This window comes from Mastacembelus armatus, chromosome 8, assembly GCF_900324485.2.
Source record: "Mastacembelus armatus chromosome 8, fMasArm1.2, whole genome shotgun sequence".
Taxonomy (NCBI): Eukaryota; Metazoa; Chordata; class Actinopteri; order Synbranchiformes; family Mastacembelidae; genus Mastacembelus; species Mastacembelus armatus.
The window spans coordinates 12,796,843-12,814,481 of record NC_046640.1 but is presented as its reverse complement, the minus strand read 5'-3'; the positions used below and the strand labels follow the sequence as shown (position 1 = coordinate 12,814,481).

Below are 17,639 nucleotides of genomic sequence, written 5' to 3'. Positions count from 1 at the left end.
TAAAAAATGGAATGATCACCCGAGGTCAAAGGTCAAGTAACAGATATTTCAAATTGCAGGCCAGAGCGCTAATCTGTCTTCAGATGTTATTTCAGATGCACAAATGCCTAATTTTATATTTCACTATACACCAAAGCATTGTTGCACTGAAACAATTGAGTAATAGTTGAGATAATGCAATGTTTTAAACGACTTTTTTTCACTTGTATTAATCAAATTTGTTTAGAGCATTTGAAAAAAAAAATTGTTTTGCTAATTTACATATGTTTAATTGAGTTAGTCAAATAATTTTCCTCTTTCCAGAGAGAATCCACCAGACACATAAATTCATATATCTGATCCTTTTAAAAAAAGATTACAAGGTAACTAGTGGCCCCATGCGATATTAAAATATGTATACCACTATCCTCAACATTAAAATCTGGATATTAAAACTGTATAGTTTTCATAGTTGTTTAAATTCTCCATCCTGCATTAGCAACAATAGTCTAAATATATTCATTTGTATGGCATAATGAAAATAGCTTGTCTACTTTAGTGAAAGGCATTTCAAAGAAGACATATATTTGCAAAATGGAGACTGATTATCTTTAGTGAGTAGTGCTACAATTTAGATTTGGTTATAAATATATTGCTTATTTTTCATATGAACTTTAAAACAACAGTTATTATCAAAACTGTTTTTTTATATATATTTTTTAGAATCTATATTTTTATACCTTTAGAATTTTTAAGGTCAGACCTACTTTATGTAATCACATATTATTAAAGCATTATGTATTCTACGCGGTATTTCCTTTTGATCTGTGCATTTTAGAAATGTGGACCACACTTTTTATTGCCGTTTTTCAATATAAAAACAGTTTGAATTACTGCATGTACTGCAGGATATTTTAATAGTCATGTAGATGATGGTAAAAATGTGTTTCTAAAAAACTGAATAAAATAACTTTTCTTGTATGTGTTTTATATTTGGTTTGTTATGTTTTTTTCTGACTCATGTTGCCTTTATAATTTACAGTCCAGGCTATTGAAGGTCCACTAAAGAGCGCTTCAATGCACCCAGCTGATTAAGTTCTTGAATAACTTTCACCTAAACACCATCATAAACAGAAGATTACTACAATGTTTTGTGTTAATCTTAAGGGTCATTGTTCTGTGACTTTCTGGAAATAGTGGTCTCTGTCTACATGATGGTGTTTAGATGTTATTCCCTTTAATCAGCATGGTTTAACAGGACTGATGAGGTTGTAGAAAGCTGTGATCACAGACCCAAAGGAGTCTCTGAACTAGTTTAACACTGAGACAGTTCCTGCAAAAAGAAGCAAGTTCATCTTGCAGGATTGACAGGTGAGCTAGAAGTTTTGATCACACAACAGTAAAAACACCAATAACATTTTTGTAGATGTGACTTGTGCATGTTGGATGGGCATGGGCTATGTAAAGCTAAAACAAACAAACAAAAAACACTAAACGATATTATATTGTCAAGAAGAGATTGTGTTTCCACAAACTGACCAGAGATGGGTTTCATTCTGTATTGTTTCTCAGTGTTTTCACTGTCAACAAATGTTATTTTTTTTAAACAATGCAATAACTGGGCACATCCTCCACAGCTGTTTGTCTTTGGGAGGAATCACTAAGATAACAACCATACGTACCTATGATGTACACCAAAATGTTATTTTAATAAATGATATTACACAGCTATGATCAACCTGATCATCTAAATCAAACTGGCTGGGCAGTAGCAAAATTAAACATTTCATTATATCATAAGCTGCTCTACCTTTAAAAGGCATCAGCCATAAAATAGCTACTCTGCTGACTGGGTTATAACTTATGCCACTTTACATAGAAAAACACTGAGTTCACCCTGTGTTTGCATATGTTCTGTGAATATTTCCAGTTATTGAAGACAGCAGCTTAAGACTTTACACTATCAGTTGAACTACACACTGAGAGAAAAGCTTATCTGTTCCTTCTTTGGAGTGGATCCACCCTTACAGCTGTAGTGTTTTGGGCAAGATAAGACTTAGAAACACACCATGTATTGGCAGGACACACAGAAAATGACTTAAATCATCACTTTGGAAGGTTTCCAATTGATAAAAAAATCTTTTAATATTATTTGATTGCAGGATCTAGATTTGAAACCTGTTTGCAGTTGACCTTCTTGGTCTGTGCTTGTTTCAGCTTTTAACAAAGAAAAACCTTCATCCTGTCATATCTGAGAAGAATAACTGTAGACACTAAAATCAGCTTTAATATGTGTTTAATTAGAGAAAGTGACTAACATTTATTTTGCTCTATTGCTCTATTCAAAGAAGACATATATTTGCAAAATGGACTAAATTGAAAATGTAGGCTCTATTGCTCTATTGCTATTATTACACACGCACATATATATGTATGGTGACATTTTTTCCTTGTGATCATTTGTGACTTTGGTAATTGGAGGTTTGGTACCAGAGCCGCCGTGGGAAGATTTTCCTTTATCTCATGTAAACTGCCACCCATCACTGGGGCCGCCTTGTGCAGCCTATCTTGGAGGTGCTCTGGGGTGTGTCCTCACTTTCTTTCAAGTATAAAACCCTCGTGGTTTGGACTGATCATGGTATTCAACAACCAGTCAAACAAAGGCAGGATGACCAGTCTCAGTGCTAAGGACAAGGACACAGTCAAGGCCTTCTGGGCTAAAGTGTCTGGCAAGGAGGGTGAAATCGGTGCGGATGCTCTGGCCAGGTAAATATGACAACATGCTGACTACTGCTGTAACCTGCTCTAACAATGACTGATTGACATTCACTCTCTCATTCTCCTGTTTTATGCAGGATGCTGGTGGTGTACCCGCAGACCAAGACTTACTTCTCCCACTGGAAGGACCTGAGTCCTGGCTCTGCCCCGGTGAAGAAACACGGAAAAACCGTGGTGACGGGAGTGACTGAAGCTGTGGGCAAAATCGATGACCTGACTGCGGGTCTTCTGAACCTCAGTGAGCTGCACGCCTTCACTCTGAAAGTGGACCCTGCTAACTTCAAGGTGCCTGTAATTTATGTGCATTTTCAGACTGAAGTCTGTCATTACTGTATCTGTAGGCTGCTGACGTCGATACATTCAGTACATTTAAAATAAACCTGCCATTTGTATAGGTTATATGAAGTGGAAACTCATTAACGTGTGTGATTGACCTTTTACCACAGATTCTTGGTCACAACCTCATCGTGGTCTTGGCCATCAAGTTCCCCAATGACTTCACCCCTGAGGTCCACGTGGCTCTGGACAAGTTCTTGGCTTCCGTGGCTCGTGCCCTGTCTGAGAAATACAGATAAAGTGCAGGAGAAGAGCAGAGAGACTGCAGCATGAGCTGACTCTGCATAATCTTTAATAAATGCATGAAGGCAAAACTTCAAACAATTTGTTTGCTGGTTCTTCTGTGATGGTTTGTGTCATTTAGAAGTCAAAATCAAATGTCAGAACATTTAAAATCTCATCAACACAACATACTAAAATATAAATACATTACATTTTTCATATAGCTAGAATTCGTTGGTAAGCTGTGTTATTTGGTAAATTCTCTTATATTTGTAGAGCGCCTAAGTGGACTCAAAGCACTTTTACCTCATTTGCACATTCGCGCACACAATGACTGACACACTCATACGCCGACGGATCAACCGCCGAGGACAATGTGGGGTTTAGAATTTGGGGTTTAGTGTCTTGCTCAAGGACAATTTGATACATGGTTTAAGTGAAGTCGAGATCGAACCACCAGCCCTTTGGTTAATAGCCGACCTGCTGTACCTCCTGAACCACAGACAATTTGTCTGTTACAGATGAGAAAAGACGAGCCTCTGAACAAATAATCAACATGTGACGGTCTTCTCCTCTAACACATCTCTCCAGTCGCTCTGTCATCCTTTGGAGGACACTACAGTTTCTGAATCAGTCCCATAGTATGTGTGTCACTGTTTAAACGCCATCAGTCCCTTTAATGTATATGCGGATTACTGAGCCATACAGGCTCTGTATAGTTTTCCTAAAGTGTCGAGGGTCGCGCACCATAGACACGAAACAAAGGTGAAACTTAGAGTAGGAGGTGGTATCTGTGCCGAATACATAAGCACATGCGCATGTATTAGCCAACTTATCCCTAAATGTTTTGAGCGCACAGTTGCTGCGTAAAACACAGCTTTATCCACTCTGACGAGTCTGGCACGACACCAGATGCAGCTTTTAAAGCCTCCCAGTGTCCTCACAGAGAGATGCGATTGGCTGGGTGGCGGAGCTGATAATCAAGTAATAGCCTATGTTGTTACAGCGGGAAGTGTGTAAACTGCTTAGATTTTTCCTGCGGCACAGCAGAAACCGGGGTTTATCTGGTTTATACTTCAGCACAGCCATTTTACAGTTTAAACGTTTTAAGTGGTGCCATTTGAAATAAGAAGAGAAATGGATATTAATATAGGAGGTGTTATAGTTCTCGGTTTACTATGAAAGGACTAGTCCAATTCATTAAATACAGCGTCATTTACTGCCAACCCGACTTTTACTTCAAAACACCAGCAGGGGGCGCTTCAGCCCAGACAATTTAATTACTATTTTAAAACGCCATCTTGTTTACAAAAAGACACTTAGAGACTAGAAAGTATTGTAGTAATTTCATGTTGTGTTGTCTGTACTTCTGTGACTGTCTATTGCATTGTGGCTATTGGTGAAATATCATTTTAGCTTCTTACTTTTCCACTTGTGTTCCATCTGTTACTTCAGTTATTCATTTACTTTCCCACTTTGTCATATTCACCAGCTCTATTTTCATTACAGTCCTTGTTTTTTTTGGGGGGGGGGGCTTTCAGTGGCTTTCCAAGTCACCTGATTTCCCCCACGCCCACCTGCTCACGTGTTCCCCATTCTCTCCATTACACTGCTCTTCTTCGCTGCAACACAATTTCTGCAGTGTTTCGTGTCGGCCATTGCATTTCACGCATTTGTACGCACCTGCGTTCCCCTGTGTGTTCCCCTGCTGCTCCCTATTTGCCTGCTTTACGTAAGTGTCCGCTTTCTGGCTTCAGCCTTTACCCGGCGCTATTTGTTTAGAAACCGGGTGAGCTGTTCATGCCTCTGAATCCTGCATTTGAGTCGTTTCTGAGTCAACAGGCTGTGATCGTGTTGCCCCCAGTTGGTTTGTGGTAACAGCGTTTGTTAGTGAGCGCTCACCGTTAATATAAAACATCAGGACTTTATTTATTCTGAAGAATCCGGTGTTCAACTTTATTTGGTGCATGTTAGAAAAGATGTGTTCAATCACTTTTTCCCCTCTGGAGCCCTCTAGTGGGTGGATTCGCTCGTGTGCGTGTCCGTGTCTGCGTGTCCGTGTCTGCGTGTCTGTGTCTGTGTGTTCGTTCAACAAGTAGTGATTTATAATATATTCAACTTTAAGATGATCATATTATTTACAGCTTTTCAAAATAAATTATCTAATAAAGACCGAGGGAAGTGAGAAACAATATTTTTCTTTATAAGACTAAAAAGAAAGTGACACCTGGACATTTTAAAGTTGATGTTTTTATTAAACGCGCCCGTGCATGTCGATGGGGTTTGCTGCCAGTGTTGGGCTGCTATGCTTTTTGGCAGTGGATGCTGCTGCGTTGCCGGAGTTTAGCGGTACTTCTCAGACAGAGCCCAAGCCAGGTTCTGCAGGAACTTGTCAACTGAGACGTGGACCTGTGGGGTGAAGTCTGCGGGGAAATACATGCCCAAGACCACGAGGATGTTGTGGGCCAGGATCTGTTGCAAGAAAAACGAATCGTATTTTAGATCTTCTATGCGTTTACATGAACAAATGAATAAAACAGAGTGGAAGGGGAAGTTTATTATCCTCAACAACATCCTCCCATTTTCGTGTTACCTTAAAGTTGGCAGGATCCACGCGGAGCTTGAAGGCGTGCAGCTCACTGAGTGAGCCCAGAGAGGTGGTCAGGTTATCAATGTTTTTAACGGCCTTGCCCACAGCGTTCATGATGACTGCGCCATGTTTCTTCACTTTTGGGGCCTGGGGAGACAGATCCCCCCACTCGGAGAAGTAAGTCTTGGTCTGTGGGTAGGAAACGAACATCCTAAAGAACACAAACACAAATAATAAATAAATGCCGAATAGAGACGTAAGAAAGGGATTCGAAACGTGATCAAAGAATGTTATGGAAACCTGTCTCATTGTGGTTTATATCGATTGTGATGCATTTGAGTCATTTTGTGTTTAAATATACGTGACGTCGAACTTACCTGCCCAGAGCTTCACCGCCCAACTCGCTGGACTTGCCTTCAACTTTGGCCCAGAAGTTCCTGACCACGGTCTTGTCGTTCGCCGTGAGACTCATATCTGCCTTGTGGTTTTTAGGAAGCGAGAGAAAATAGGGATCAAAAGCTGATGTTGAAGTGAACGTGTCATAATCACTTTATATGAAACCAAACGGGACCACGCCCGTGTTTTCATCCAAGCCACACCTCCGATAAAGAAATTGGCAAAGGTTTGCATTGCCAGTTTAATTTGATAAGTATACCACTGTCCATCTGTGGCGACTCTGCCACTGTATGCTCATTTAGAAGAAAATGCTGCAGTGCTAGAAACTGTCTGTTTGATGGGTCTGCAAATGAATGCGGATATACTCTGTGGCTAGAACTTTTCCATCGAATTCAATGTAATAGAAAGTTAACTTAAATGTCCCCAGTTTGTATTGACTCTTACTGTCTGTCCACTGTCCACATTCCGTTAATATCATGGGGATATAGGTTAAATGACGTGGTTCAGCGGCAGCACAAACCAACCTGTATCTTCCAATATGCTCCTGCAGTGGGATCAGCACCTTACTAAAACAGTTTGAACAGACACTGAACATTTATCCCCTTAATAAAGGTCGATTTATTGCATGACTGCTGTATTAGACTCTATTCTTTTGTTAGTTATGTGTCTAATCTACTGTCAATTACAGCAACTGAGCTCGTTAACAAAGGTTTATATCTGAGCTGTATTACCTAAACCATCCCAAAAGTCTATTTCTCTCCAAACAGCCTACTTTCAAAATACTCTCCCTGCTGTAATATTTGCTGTATTGACTGTGTTGCACAAGTTGCACATGCAACAGAGAATCCAATGAGATGCTTCCTGGGTAGGGAGGCGGAGCCAGTAGTAATGAATAAAAACTGACACCCCAAAAATTAGCAAGATACTCAGAAAAACGCTAACTGAACACAGACATTTTCTGGCCAGAGTCAGAGGAGGCTTTCACAAAACCAACATGGTCAAGTGGACAGATGCTGAGCGCAAAGCGATCACTGCCCTGTGGGCTAAGATTGATGTAGGTGAAATTGGACCACAGGCTCTTACCAGGTATGTCATTGATTTGTAGTTTTCTTTGGACTTTGGTACACCTGCCATCCTCCCTTTGGGGGGCTTTTGTTTGTGTGTCCTAAAGATTTGTTTCATTCCAGACTTCTGATTGTGTATCCATGGACTCAGAGACACTTCGCAGGATTTGGTAACCTGTCCACCGATGTCGCCATCCTGGGAAACCCTAAAGTGGCCAAGCATGGCAAGACGGTGATGGGTGGGCTGGATAAAGCCGTGAAGAACATGGACGACATCAAGAATGCTTACGCCAGTCTGAGCGTGATGCACTCTGAGAAGCTCCATGTGGATCCTGATAACTTCAGGGTACGTTACCGCCTGACGCACCATCATTTCTTCTTTACACATCTATTGACTGTAGTGTCCTTAATGCAACCTTTTCATTTTCTACATTTAAGCTTCTTGCTGAATGTATCACCATCTGTGTGGCTGCCAAGTTCGGTCCCTCCGTCTTCACCGCTGATGTTCAGGAGGCCTTCCAGAAGTTCCTGGCTGTGGTCACCTCTGCCCTGGGCAAACAGTACCACTGAAGATCTGGAGAAGCAGTTTCCCCAAATATGTGAAGCAGTCATACAAGTGTTTCTGAAACCTACCTTGTTCTGCTATTAAGCTGTTACAAGATGCAGCAAATAAAACCCAGATCAGCCAATATGCAAGTCTCTGTGTGATCATTTCAAATGAAATATTTAATAATTCACTAACAATGATGAAATCTATTGAGTTTTTACCCATAGATCTTTACAATAATAATCTTCATGAACTTCTACAAAATGTGAAAAGTCCTGCAAACAAGTACTTAAGCATACAGATATCGAGGTACGGCCTCAATATCTGTATGCTTATCTATTGCCAGAGGCAAAACTATAAAAAATAGGCCTAATAATAAGAAACCTTAGGTACTACAAATGGTAATAGTTTAATTGTTAAGAAGAAACCTAGTATTTGATACTTTAATAAATTCACCTAAATGTATTTAAAAGAGATTCATAATAAAAACAGTTTTCTCTGTGTCCTGGTGATGGGCTGCCTGATAATCAGTTGGACTGGTGGTGGACTAAATTCATGTTATTACCATATATTCAATGAAAAAACATCTTTAATTCTTCTGGTCTCTTTAAAAGCACACTGCAGTTTGACATTGGTCTAAATGGGTGCGGTCATCTTCATTGATAACAGCATAAAAAATATGTGGTGCAACAGATAAAAAATGGTTCAAATGAAGAAAATATGAAATTTCCTTTCATTGGCTCTTTCTAAAAACAAAGTGGGTTAATCTCTTATATACAGTTCTGTTTATTATTCTTGTCATCAACACATGAGGCATATCTCAGTTATGTCTTGAACATTTGTCATTTTTTTTTGTTGTCACTTGGTGTAACCTGTAGCATAAAAACAGCACCTGTCTTTTTCTGTTTGTTTGTTTTTACATTTGTAAACAAATTAAAAGACACCAGGTCGTTTGAGGACAAGAAATTCACGCCTATCACCGATGCTGCACGAAGGCAACTTTTATTGATAGACCTGTTAGGTGGACCTGGTGATAATTTATTTGGGCGCGGCCATGTTGCCTGAATGTTCAGATAGTGATAGTTCAGCATAATCTAAGTTTAACAGCTTCAACCTGTAGGACCAGAGAAATGGGCAAATGATCTGGGTTATAATGTTTATGTGCAAAGTTTGTTTTTTTTAAGTTAGGCTTTCTCTGGACATCACCAGTGTTTTGTCAGTAATATGGTGCTGGTATTGACAGCCACTCTAATCATCAGCATCAGCATCATCATCATCAACATCAGCATCACCCTGTAGCCCGCTGAAAACAGACCTCTCTGTTGGTTTATCGTTGCGGGTCATTAAACGGTCACTAGGCCGGAGAGTTGCTCCCTCCTCGGTTTGATGTCTCGAGGCACACGATGACCACATCGGCTGTGTATTGATTACACTGGCAACATGACTCAGTGGACAGACAAGGAGCGCAGTATGGTCAGTGCTATCTGGGAAAAAATAAATATCGATGAGATTGGACCAGAAGTTATGGCAAGGTAGAAGATGTGATATCATCTTTTCAAGCGTAGTATAGAGTTTGCTTTGGTACAATTGCGGATTATGTCTAAAAAGCCTAAAAAAGATGGTTAGAAAATTTTAAAAGCTTGTTTGATAGTGATTTGTAATGAAGCTGTTATCTGCCAATGGCAGGTTGCTTTTTTTTGCATTACATAAAGGCTATTGAAGATTTCTTTCTTGTAGTTGGCATTAATCTTTGCGCATGACATAGGGAAATTATTTTGTTTGGGATTTAGATTGAATTTTGTTTTAAATCGCCTTATTTCCAGCTTAAAAGTATATGAACCATATAAAACCCATATATGTACATTTCAAAAATAACGATGCCTTTTATATTGACAGAGTTTTGATCGTGTACCCCTGGACCGAGCGTTATTTCGGCACATTTGGTGATATCTTCACGACCACTGCTATTCTGAATAACGCCAAAGTAGCAGCCCATGGCAAGGTGGTACTAAAGGCACTAGGCAAAGCAGTGACAGACATAGATAACATCAGGACCATATACGCTGATCTGAGCCGCTTGCACTACGAAGAGCTCCAAGTGGATCCAGATAACTTCCGAGTATGCAACACTTTGAACAACAGATTTCACTAATATGACCATATGCAGCGTATATTCATCATCATCTTCTATTTTTTTGTTTCGTCTGCAGCTGTTGGCAGACTGCATTATTATTGCCGTCGCCTGCAAACTCAGGAACACCCTAGACCCGCAGTCCCAAGCTACCTTACAGAAGTTTCTGTATGCTGTGGTCGAGGCTCTGAACAGTCAGTACTGCTGAAGAGACCAACAGGGTCAGATGGAAACAAATATGGATAAAAATAGCCTGGAAACACCATGTAAAGGGGGAATATGTAAAGGTGTATAAGTTGGGTTTAACTCTTCCCTTTTACATTTGTCCATCTGTTCAAAAATTTCTCCCAAATAATAAACTGTACGGGAGCCTACATGTTGACTATTTCATTTCCACTATTTCCCTGGTCTCCTCTCATGTAAAACGTGTAAAGATTACAACTAAACAAAATCCTGGACAGAAAAAATAATTTATAAGGATTATGATGGTGACAGGTAAAGAGAATCATCTTTTGTCTATCAGGCTACAAGACTGACATTGACCAAAAACTGCATGTTAAAGAATAAAAATTTATCTTTCATTTACCGTAAATAGCAAATAGCTACACAACATTTCTCAGATAGATTTACCTTAAGGTTTCCCCAAGTTCATTTTTTTATCTATGAGAATGACCAGTAACTTTTTTTTTTTTTCTGGGAACTGGTAATAAAAGTGCTTCTATAAATAAAAACCGTTATAGTGTGAGTTGGAAAATCTTAGTAAAGTTCAAACAGTAGAAAAAAAATAATTTGCCAACATTTCTACTAATAATTATTAATAATAAATTGAAATGCTAAATACTAAAGTGTGTGGATGTGCAGCTTTTGCTCTTGGAGCCTCTGCTGCACATTATCAGTTTTCTCATACTGGCAGAGCAATGAATCGGTTATTTGAGAAATAATTTATAGATTAATCTGTTGTTGAAAAACATTGATCAGCACAGGAACAGGCTGCTCAGATGCGATGACAATTGTTTATGCAGGGAAAGCTGAGCCTACATATGGAGGTGCTGTAAGTGCATGCGTTGTAAACGGAGACTGGGGTTTGTCCGAAGAACTAGTGTAGGAAATCCAAACCTGCCAGTCGTAAATAAACCGTGATCAGGCTGCCCTCTAGCGGTATGCGTAAATGCTTGGACGAACAGGGATGGCAGGACTTCTACTGCTCCTCTTTTCCAGTGGTGTTCTGACTCATTCATGCTGTTCCATGAGAGCTGATTTTAAATACCTGAATAATTAAACTCCTGTATTGATAGATCATGACATTGCTTGCAGATATGAGCTGCAGTACATAAGATAGAGCATCTACGACTGCAGTGATGATTCGTGTCCACTAGAAGGCACTCTAACTCTACTACTGAGGCCAAGTGGCCCATGCTTGTTCTTGAATCATATAGGTCAGTGGCTCCCAACCCAGGGATAACTGGAAAACAAGCAGGACAGGGGGTCCTTGAGGACCAGGGTTGGGAACCACTGACATATGCCACTGGCACACTTTATCAGCATTAGATCTAACTCTTCAGAATATGTGTTCTTGTGTTTTATTTTACACATGCGAAACCATTAGTTATCCTTAGCTGCGATGGGGTCCAGTGACAGGATATTAGCAGTTAGAGCATTTTGACTTTGTGGATAAATTATTATGCTCCAGTGGCTCAATAAAGTCCAAGCCGTAATGAATAAATTCAATCTACCCCACTGAATGCATGAGGCATCCATGGTTGTATCATCCATCCATCTTCTGTGACCCTCTTTTTCCTGAAAGCCAGGGTCACGGGGATCTGCTGGAGCCTATCCCAGCTCTCTCTCGGGTGAAAGACAGGGGTACACCCTGGACAGGTCACCAGTCCATCACAGGGCCACATAGAGACACACAAAGACAGACAACCTCACACACTCACACTCACTCCTACAGGAAATTTAGATTCACCAATCAACCTAACATGCATATTTTTGGACTGTGGGAGGAAACCGGAGTACCCGGAGTAAACCCACGCAAGCACAGGGAGAACATGCAAACTCCACATAGAAAGGCCGGGTTGCGAACCCACGACCTTCTTGGTTGTATCATTATATTGGAAATCAATGAAATAGTATATAAACTACATTTCAGCCACATTAAGAAATGCTGTAGCAGTCTATGCATCAGCAAAGGCTGCTCTCTGAAATTATCTGGTCCTCCTCTGAGCGGATCCGCCCTTTAAAGGCTCCCATTTTCGTTTAGATAACCAACATGTATTGGCAGCAAACTTATACAGCTGTTGTAGTCATCGTGTTGGTATCAAGTGATAACCAAATCTTTTAATATGAATTAATTACAGAGCCTAGATTTTAAATCAGTACCTTTACTTGGACTGACATAGTTTATGCGTAACAGGTTTGACTTTGCCATCGGCTCTAAATTAATGATTTTGATGCAGTTTTATTTTGAAAGTGCTCCAACTCAACAGTTAACAGTTCATTAAAATGTTTCAGTGTAACAAAGAGAAAAACGTTTTCCAAACAGCTATAATAAATTAATTCAAATTTTAGTTTCTATTTATTTAAGCTCCCTGGATTCGGTCCAAATTAAATTTATTCATGAAATGTGCAATTTCGTGTCGTGTTAACTCTTTAAGATTGCCCAGATTACCTGCTGAACTAAAGGATATTCTTTAAAAAACATAAATATTCACTCCTTTTTCACTTTGTTTCTCCATTGAAATGTGCTTTACCTCTTAATGTAATGTGACCCTAACCTGATCCAGCCCTAACATGGAGGGAGGGTGCTATGGGAACCACATATGTAAAGAGAGGAAAAAATAAAACCTAAGATCCAAGACAAGTGTTGCATCAACGTCTGTTACCCTTCAGATAAACGACCAGCCACTAAGGACAGCCCACTCGTTTAGGGTTAGGCTATATAAGGTCATGTTTTTTTTTTATAGATATATAGGAGGGCACACTAAAATGCACTATCACACCCTGCACCTAATGTTCTAACACTATCTTAGTAACATAACACACAGAGAGCTGACTGTGTCCATTTCTCACTCTGTCTACCTCTTCACAGAATGTAGTAACTCCAGGCTGTGCCAAAGATTGTCAGAGAAGATTGCAAACTGCCAGACTGCACGTCAGACCGTTTTAGATCTGCAGCAGGAGTGCTGGGGACCAAAACAACAATGGCAGGAGTAAGTAACAGTGTCCCTGAGAGTATATTTAAATTTACATTTATTTTACTATGAATTTAAGAAAGAACATTATTATCTAAAACACAGGACAGGTGGTGGGGAGACTGCTTCATTCTTGTCTTTGCATCTCTAAATCTAACCACTTCACTTGTGCTCCTATTTCTTCTCTTTTCTTTACAATCTAAGACCACTGTGTTACACTACATTAAGCTGCATGTTTTCAGTGATCATACCTACACTAAAGTACAAGCCCCACAGCTGTGTCTTAGTACATCATCAGGTGGGCCCGTCTGTATCACTGAAGCTACAGTGTAAATATTTACCTAAGATCTGTGGAGTTAAATAGTAGGCTGTTTGAGACAGCTGTGGATTTGACTATATGGGATCATGTTTCACTATGATTGTGTCTGCAGTCATGGCTTGTTATCATGATTTATGTTAAGTCATAGTGAATCTAACACTTACTCCTCTGGTGTATAGTTAAAAATGCACATGCCACGGCCAAATCCAGTCTGAACATGAGCCTGATGAGTGCTGTAAGGTTTGCTACCTGTAATTCATCATTAAATGTATTTCCATATATGAACTGCAGCTTATGGAAATACATTAAAAAACTAAACTAAATTTAAGGAATGAATAAATCTAAAAGATAAGTGGCCATGCTTTTAAGGCAATGTCACTAAATTAGAGTTAGACCTATTTTTGCGCTCTAGTAGTTGACCACAATGATCATACTGTGTTTTAATCATGAAATCAATGAAGAGGTGAATTTCCAAATCTTGCTTGCTAGACAGACTGCTAAGGGTTTGTAGTTTAAAGTGGCTTTTGGTGCATTTGCTTTGGATTGTCAAAGGTAACTGTGACTTTGTTGTGTATTTAAAGCTAGTCTTCACAGCCATCATGAGAAGAGGTTCTTGTTTATCTCATGCAAGCTGCAACATATCACCTGGATCCCATCCAAAGGGGGCTCAGCCTATCTCTGAGGTGGCCCGGGTGTGACCATGCCCTGTTTCACATATAAATCCCTCGCATTTTGGGCTGATTGTGGCATTTAATGTCGACAAAACAAATCAACAGGCAAGATGAGTCTCACTGCTAGTGACAAGAGCACAGTCAAGGCCTTCTGGGGTAAAGTGTCTGGCAAGGCGGATGCTATCGGTGCTGATGCTTTGGGCAGGTAAATATGTTCAAAAAACTGGCCGATGTTACCTGCTTCTAAATTTGTGTCATTTTTTTTTTTTTTTTTATCCATTCACGCTAATACCCACTCACTATTTTCATGTTTTACGCAGGATGCTGGTGGTGTACCCGCAGACCAAGACTTACTTCTCCCACTGGAAGGACCTGAGCCCTGGCTCTGCCCCGGTGAAGAAACACGGAAAAACCGTGATCTCAGGAGTAACTGAAGCTGTGGCCAAAATCGACGACCTGACTGGGGGTCTTCTGAGCCTCAGTGAGCTGCATGCCTTCACGCTGAGAGTGGACCCTGCTAACTTCAAGGTAGACGTCATGGATGATGATGGACATGTGGCAGAGCTACTAAAACTGGTCTTTTTGATTTGAAACCAAACTGTCTTTGAGGGTTACTCAGCTAAGGACGCTTAAATCCGCTCCATGTGAACAGGACTTGTAGCTGATGCAGAAAAAAACATTCGCTAACAGGCAGCAAAATGATCTTATGTGTCCCAGGACCCTGCAGTCATTTCCCAAGACCCCGCTGTTGAGAGCATTTTAACGTCTACTGTCCATGGTGCTGAAGATGAAATTAACCTTGTTTTAACTAGATATATATACCTATTGGTGACCTGTCCAGGGTGTACCCCTGTCTCTCACCCAAAGAGAGCTGGAATAGGCTCCATCTGGTGACCCTGGGGTATAATAAGTGGGTATAGACGATGGATGGATGTACCTATAGGCATTTCATGTAAATGCAGCCATTCTCTATAAACATTTGCTGCAGTTCATATTCAATATGGGCTAATGTAAGTCCGTATAGGATAAACTTGTATCTTTCAGCTGTCTGAGGGAGACTGGCACTGGAGAGCTCATGCGCTCTCACTTCTGGAACATGCGTCGAGAAGGACTCGTAAATTAGCCGATGACATCCCCCATCGATAACTTTAATTCTAATTAGTTAATTAATTAATAGGACTAATTGGTTTATACTCACTAATGACAATCTGTTTTTGTTGAACTCGGCCAGATGTGGAAATAGAATGTAAAGGGCTCACTAAACGCACAGGAGTAGATTTATGTGCACCCAGTATCACAGTAGGCCGAGAATAAAGAGAAGTGGGAAGCTGAACAACGGTGATCCATATCGGTTAGGACGCAAACTGTTTCAGTCAAGATTTCATGAAAACAACTGAACTTTTAATTGACATATTGAGAAATGATTCGTTTGAGGCTGACAATTAATTGTCATCACTTTTTTTTCACAGATTTTCGCTCACAATGTCATTGTGGCCTTGGCCATCAACTTCCCCGCCGACTTCACCCCTGAGGTCCATGTGGCTCTGGACAAGTTCCTGAGCGCCGTGGCTCGTGGCCTGTCTGAGAGATACCGATAAAGCTGCACAGATGCGCAGGAGAGGATGACGGACCTCAGCACATATGGGCTTGGATACTCTCTGCCAGTCTGATTATACGAATAAATGATGAAATGCAATAAAACCTTCTTGCTTGTTTGTGAGTGGCTTTCTCGTGTGCAGGAGTTTGAGATCAGGTCTACAGCTATTATTTAGAAACATTCAAAGAGGAGAACGTTTTTGGTGCAACGTAATTTATGAGGCAAAGTTAACAAGTTAATTAATCTATTAATTATCGATGAGGACAAGAATCCTCACACATAAAACCAAGGGAAGTTTAATGGCTAATACAGCAAATATAAATATGCACATATGTTCACGTTCAGCATTATGTAAAATGCTCATAATAATAATACTAATAATATAATGATAACAACCACTTTGGTTCATTTATCCCTCGATGACATCGTGTTGCCCTCGGGCAACAAACCACTATTTTGGCCCACACACCGCCCCTATACCTATTTTTAAAGTAAAACATCGCATTAAAAGTTTGTGACCAATGAAATTTGAGGTGGGCGTGGATTTGACTTTTTTAAATAATCCTTTTTGGACACACTGCTAGCAGAAGGTAAGATAAATTTCATTTTTTAAACATGTTTATATTTAAATAACTTTGTAATATCTGTTATGTGCATGAATATGTGAAGAAGCATATTTGATTGAGTAAAGACACTTTTTGTCTTTATATACTAAAATGGTCATTTTTCATTCATTGCCTCAGGGCAACATTGTACCACTTGGACCACTTGGATGGAGATGTGCAAGGATGTATAGTTATCACCATCTTTTTTTTTTTTTTTTTTGGCTGTATATACTATCTACAATTACAAAAAATGGATGGACTAATGTTTTATGGGTGTAAGGAACTTGATCGAGCAGTCAGACTCATTCATTCCGACAGTGAGGGCAGTCAGCTTGAGAAAAGTGACAGTGAGGAAGAGTGGACCCCAGAATCAGGTTCCAGTGAGAGTTAGGAGATCAGGGTTCAGTCATCAAAGTAACTGTAATGAATTTTGAATTTTTTTAAATTACGAGCAGGTTTTTTTGCTTTTGACATTATAATTTCGTTTTATCCTACATTCAACTTTCTGCATGTTCAATGTTACCTAATGCAATAATAATAAAACATAATAAAACATAATACCATTCTAAAATTAGACATTTTGCATAATATGTGGCTATTAGTTTACAATTCTTACACACATAAATTCATTATGCTGATATTAGTTACTATATTTTCACCTGTGTAAAATTCGTACAATAGGACTTACCTGAATTTTATTTTTACATTATGGTATTGACACTTTGAAAGGATCTAAATGTGTGTGAAAATATGCCTGTGGACAGGATTTTACAATATCAGTCTTATATTGTCCTGACACAATTAAAAACACAGACAATAACACAACTTTTTCAATATATTTTTTTAAATTTTACTTGATATTAGTTTAAAACAAAGACTGAAGAAATAATCAGCATGTGATGGTCTTCTCTTCTGCTGCAGCTCTCTAGTGGTACTGCTTTCTTAGGGCTGAAACCACCACTGCCAGGAACTTCTGAAAAGCTGCATGGACATCAGCAGTGAAGTCTTCACCCAGCTGAGCAGCAATCACCACTGTCAGACAGTCAGCCAGCAGCTGCAACACAACAAGCACCAGTGAACATCAGCAACATGAAGAGTGAGGCGTTTTGGAAATGATTATGCAACAGTCTGATTTATTGCACATTACTCATAGATATGTCGTGCGTGGGTCATCTCCGGGTGCAGCTTTTTAAAAAGTTACACTCCTCCC

The 17,639-nt window shown here is 39.7% G+C and overlaps 5 protein-coding genes across 5 annotated transcripts; 4 read left to right on the top strand and 1 right to left on the bottom strand.

The window, feature by feature from the left end:
* Positions 1 to 2,586: 2,586 nt before the first annotated feature.
* LOC113140812 (hemoglobin embryonic subunit alpha) lies at positions 2,587 to 3,414 on the top strand. Its single transcript, XM_026324826.1, has 3 exons — positions 2,587 to 2,745; positions 2,835 to 3,042; positions 3,204 to 3,414. The coding sequence occupies exons 1-3, from the start codon at positions 2,615 to 2,617 to the stop codon at positions 3,330 to 3,332; spliced, it is 468 nt and encodes a 155-aa protein (XP_026180611.1). The 5' UTR covers positions 2,587 to 2,614; the 3' UTR covers positions 3,333 to 3,414.
* Positions 3,415 to 5,636: 2,222 nt separating this feature from the next.
* LOC113140290 (hemoglobin subunit alpha-B-like) lies at positions 5,637 to 6,443 on the bottom strand. Its single transcript, XM_026324105.2, has 3 exons — positions 6,283 to 6,443; positions 5,909 to 6,116; positions 5,637 to 5,787 (listed from the first exon to the last, which is right to left on the bottom strand). Exons 1-3 carry the CDS (start codon positions 6,375 to 6,377, stop codon positions 5,659 to 5,661), a joined length of 432 nt encoding a protein of 143 aa, XP_026179890.1. The 5' UTR covers positions 6,378 to 6,443; the 3' UTR covers positions 5,637 to 5,658.
* A 768-nt stretch (positions 6,444 to 7,211) lies between these two features.
* On the top strand, positions 7,212 to 8,056 carry LOC113140287 (hemoglobin subunit beta-A-like). Its single transcript, XM_026324102.1, has 3 exons — positions 7,212 to 7,387; positions 7,489 to 7,711; positions 7,804 to 8,056. Exons 1-3 carry the CDS (start codon positions 7,296 to 7,298, stop codon positions 7,933 to 7,935), a joined length of 447 nt encoding a protein of 148 aa, XP_026179887.1. The 5' UTR covers positions 7,212 to 7,295; the 3' UTR covers positions 7,936 to 8,056.
* Positions 8,057 to 8,961: 905 nt separating this feature from the next.
* Positions 8,962 to 10,417, top strand: LOC113140288 (hemoglobin cathodic subunit beta-like). The gene is made up of 3 exons (XM_026324103.1): positions 8,962 to 9,444; positions 9,809 to 10,031; positions 10,123 to 10,417. The coding sequence occupies exons 1-3, from the start codon at positions 9,353 to 9,355 to the stop codon at positions 10,249 to 10,251; spliced, it is 444 nt and encodes a 147-aa protein (XP_026179888.1). The 5' UTR covers positions 8,962 to 9,352; the 3' UTR covers positions 10,252 to 10,417.
* A 3,715-nt stretch (positions 10,418 to 14,132) lies between these two features.
* On the top strand, positions 14,133 to 15,933 carry LOC113140291 (hemoglobin embryonic subunit alpha-like). The gene is made up of 3 exons (XM_026324106.1): positions 14,133 to 14,432; positions 14,548 to 14,755; positions 15,697 to 15,933. Exons 1-3 carry the CDS (start codon positions 14,338 to 14,340, stop codon positions 15,823 to 15,825), a joined length of 432 nt encoding a protein of 143 aa, XP_026179891.1. The 5' UTR covers positions 14,133 to 14,337; the 3' UTR covers positions 15,826 to 15,933.
* The last annotated feature ends 1,706 nt before the right edge of the window (positions 15,934 to 17,639 follow it).

What these genes read in the sequence shown, in the direction of transcription:
- LOC113140812 (XM_026324826.1), top strand. Translation starts at nt 2,615, where the DNA reads ATGGTATTCAACAACCAGTCAAACAAAGGCAGGATGACCAGTCTCAGT. An exon ending in GGTGCGGATGCTCTGGCCAG is followed by an intron (nt 2,746 to 2,834) that starts GTAAATATGACA and finishes TGTTTTATGCAG; the next exon opens with GATGCTGGTGGTGTACCCGC. An exon ending in TGGACCCTGCTAACTTCAAG is followed by an intron (nt 3,043 to 3,203) that starts GTGCCTGTAATT and finishes CTTTTACCACAG; the next exon opens with ATTCTTGGTCACAACCTCAT.
- LOC113140288 (XM_026324103.1), top strand. Translation starts at nt 9,353, where the DNA reads ATGACTCAGTGGACAGACAAGGAGCGCAGTATGGTCAGTGCTATCTGG. An exon ending in GGACCAGAAGTTATGGCAAG is followed by an intron (nt 9,445 to 9,808) that starts GTAGAAGATGTG and finishes TTATATTGACAG; the next exon opens with AGTTTTGATCGTGTACCCCT. An exon ending in TGGATCCAGATAACTTCCGA is followed by an intron (nt 10,032 to 10,122) that starts GTATGCAACACT and finishes TTTCGTCTGCAG; the next exon opens with CTGTTGGCAGACTGCATTAT.
- LOC113140291 (XM_026324106.1), top strand. Translation starts at nt 14,338, where the DNA reads ATGAGTCTCACTGCTAGTGACAAGAGCACAGTCAAGGCCTTCTGGGGT. An exon ending in GGTGCTGATGCTTTGGGCAG is followed by an intron (nt 14,433 to 14,547) that starts GTAAATATGTTC and finishes TGTTTTACGCAG; the next exon opens with GATGCTGGTGGTGTACCCGC. An exon ending in TGGACCCTGCTAACTTCAAG is followed by an intron (nt 14,756 to 15,696) that starts GTAGACGTCATG and finishes TTTTTTTCACAG; the next exon opens with ATTTTCGCTCACAATGTCAT.
- LOC113140287 (XM_026324102.1), top strand. Translation starts at nt 7,296, where the DNA reads ATGGTCAAGTGGACAGATGCTGAGCGCAAAGCGATCACTGCCCTGTGG. An exon ending in GGACCACAGGCTCTTACCAG is followed by an intron (nt 7,388 to 7,488) that starts GTATGTCATTGA and finishes GTTTCATTCCAG; the next exon opens with ACTTCTGATTGTGTATCCAT. An exon ending in TGGATCCTGATAACTTCAGG is followed by an intron (nt 7,712 to 7,803) that starts GTACGTTACCGC and finishes TCTACATTTAAG; the next exon opens with CTTCTTGCTGAATGTATCAC.
- LOC113140290 (XM_026324105.2), bottom strand. Translation starts at nt 6,377, where the DNA reads ATGAGTCTCACGGCGAACGACAAGACCGTGGTCAGGAACTTCTGGGCC. An exon ending in GGCGGTGAAGCTCTGGGCAG is followed by an intron (nt 6,117 to 6,282) that starts GTAAGTTCGACG and finishes TGTGTTCTTTAG; the next exon opens with GATGTTCGTTTCCTACCCAC. An exon ending in TGGATCCTGCCAACTTTAAG is followed by an intron (nt 5,788 to 5,908) that starts GTAACACGAAAA and finishes TTCTTGCAACAG; the next exon opens with ATCCTGGCCCACAACATCCT.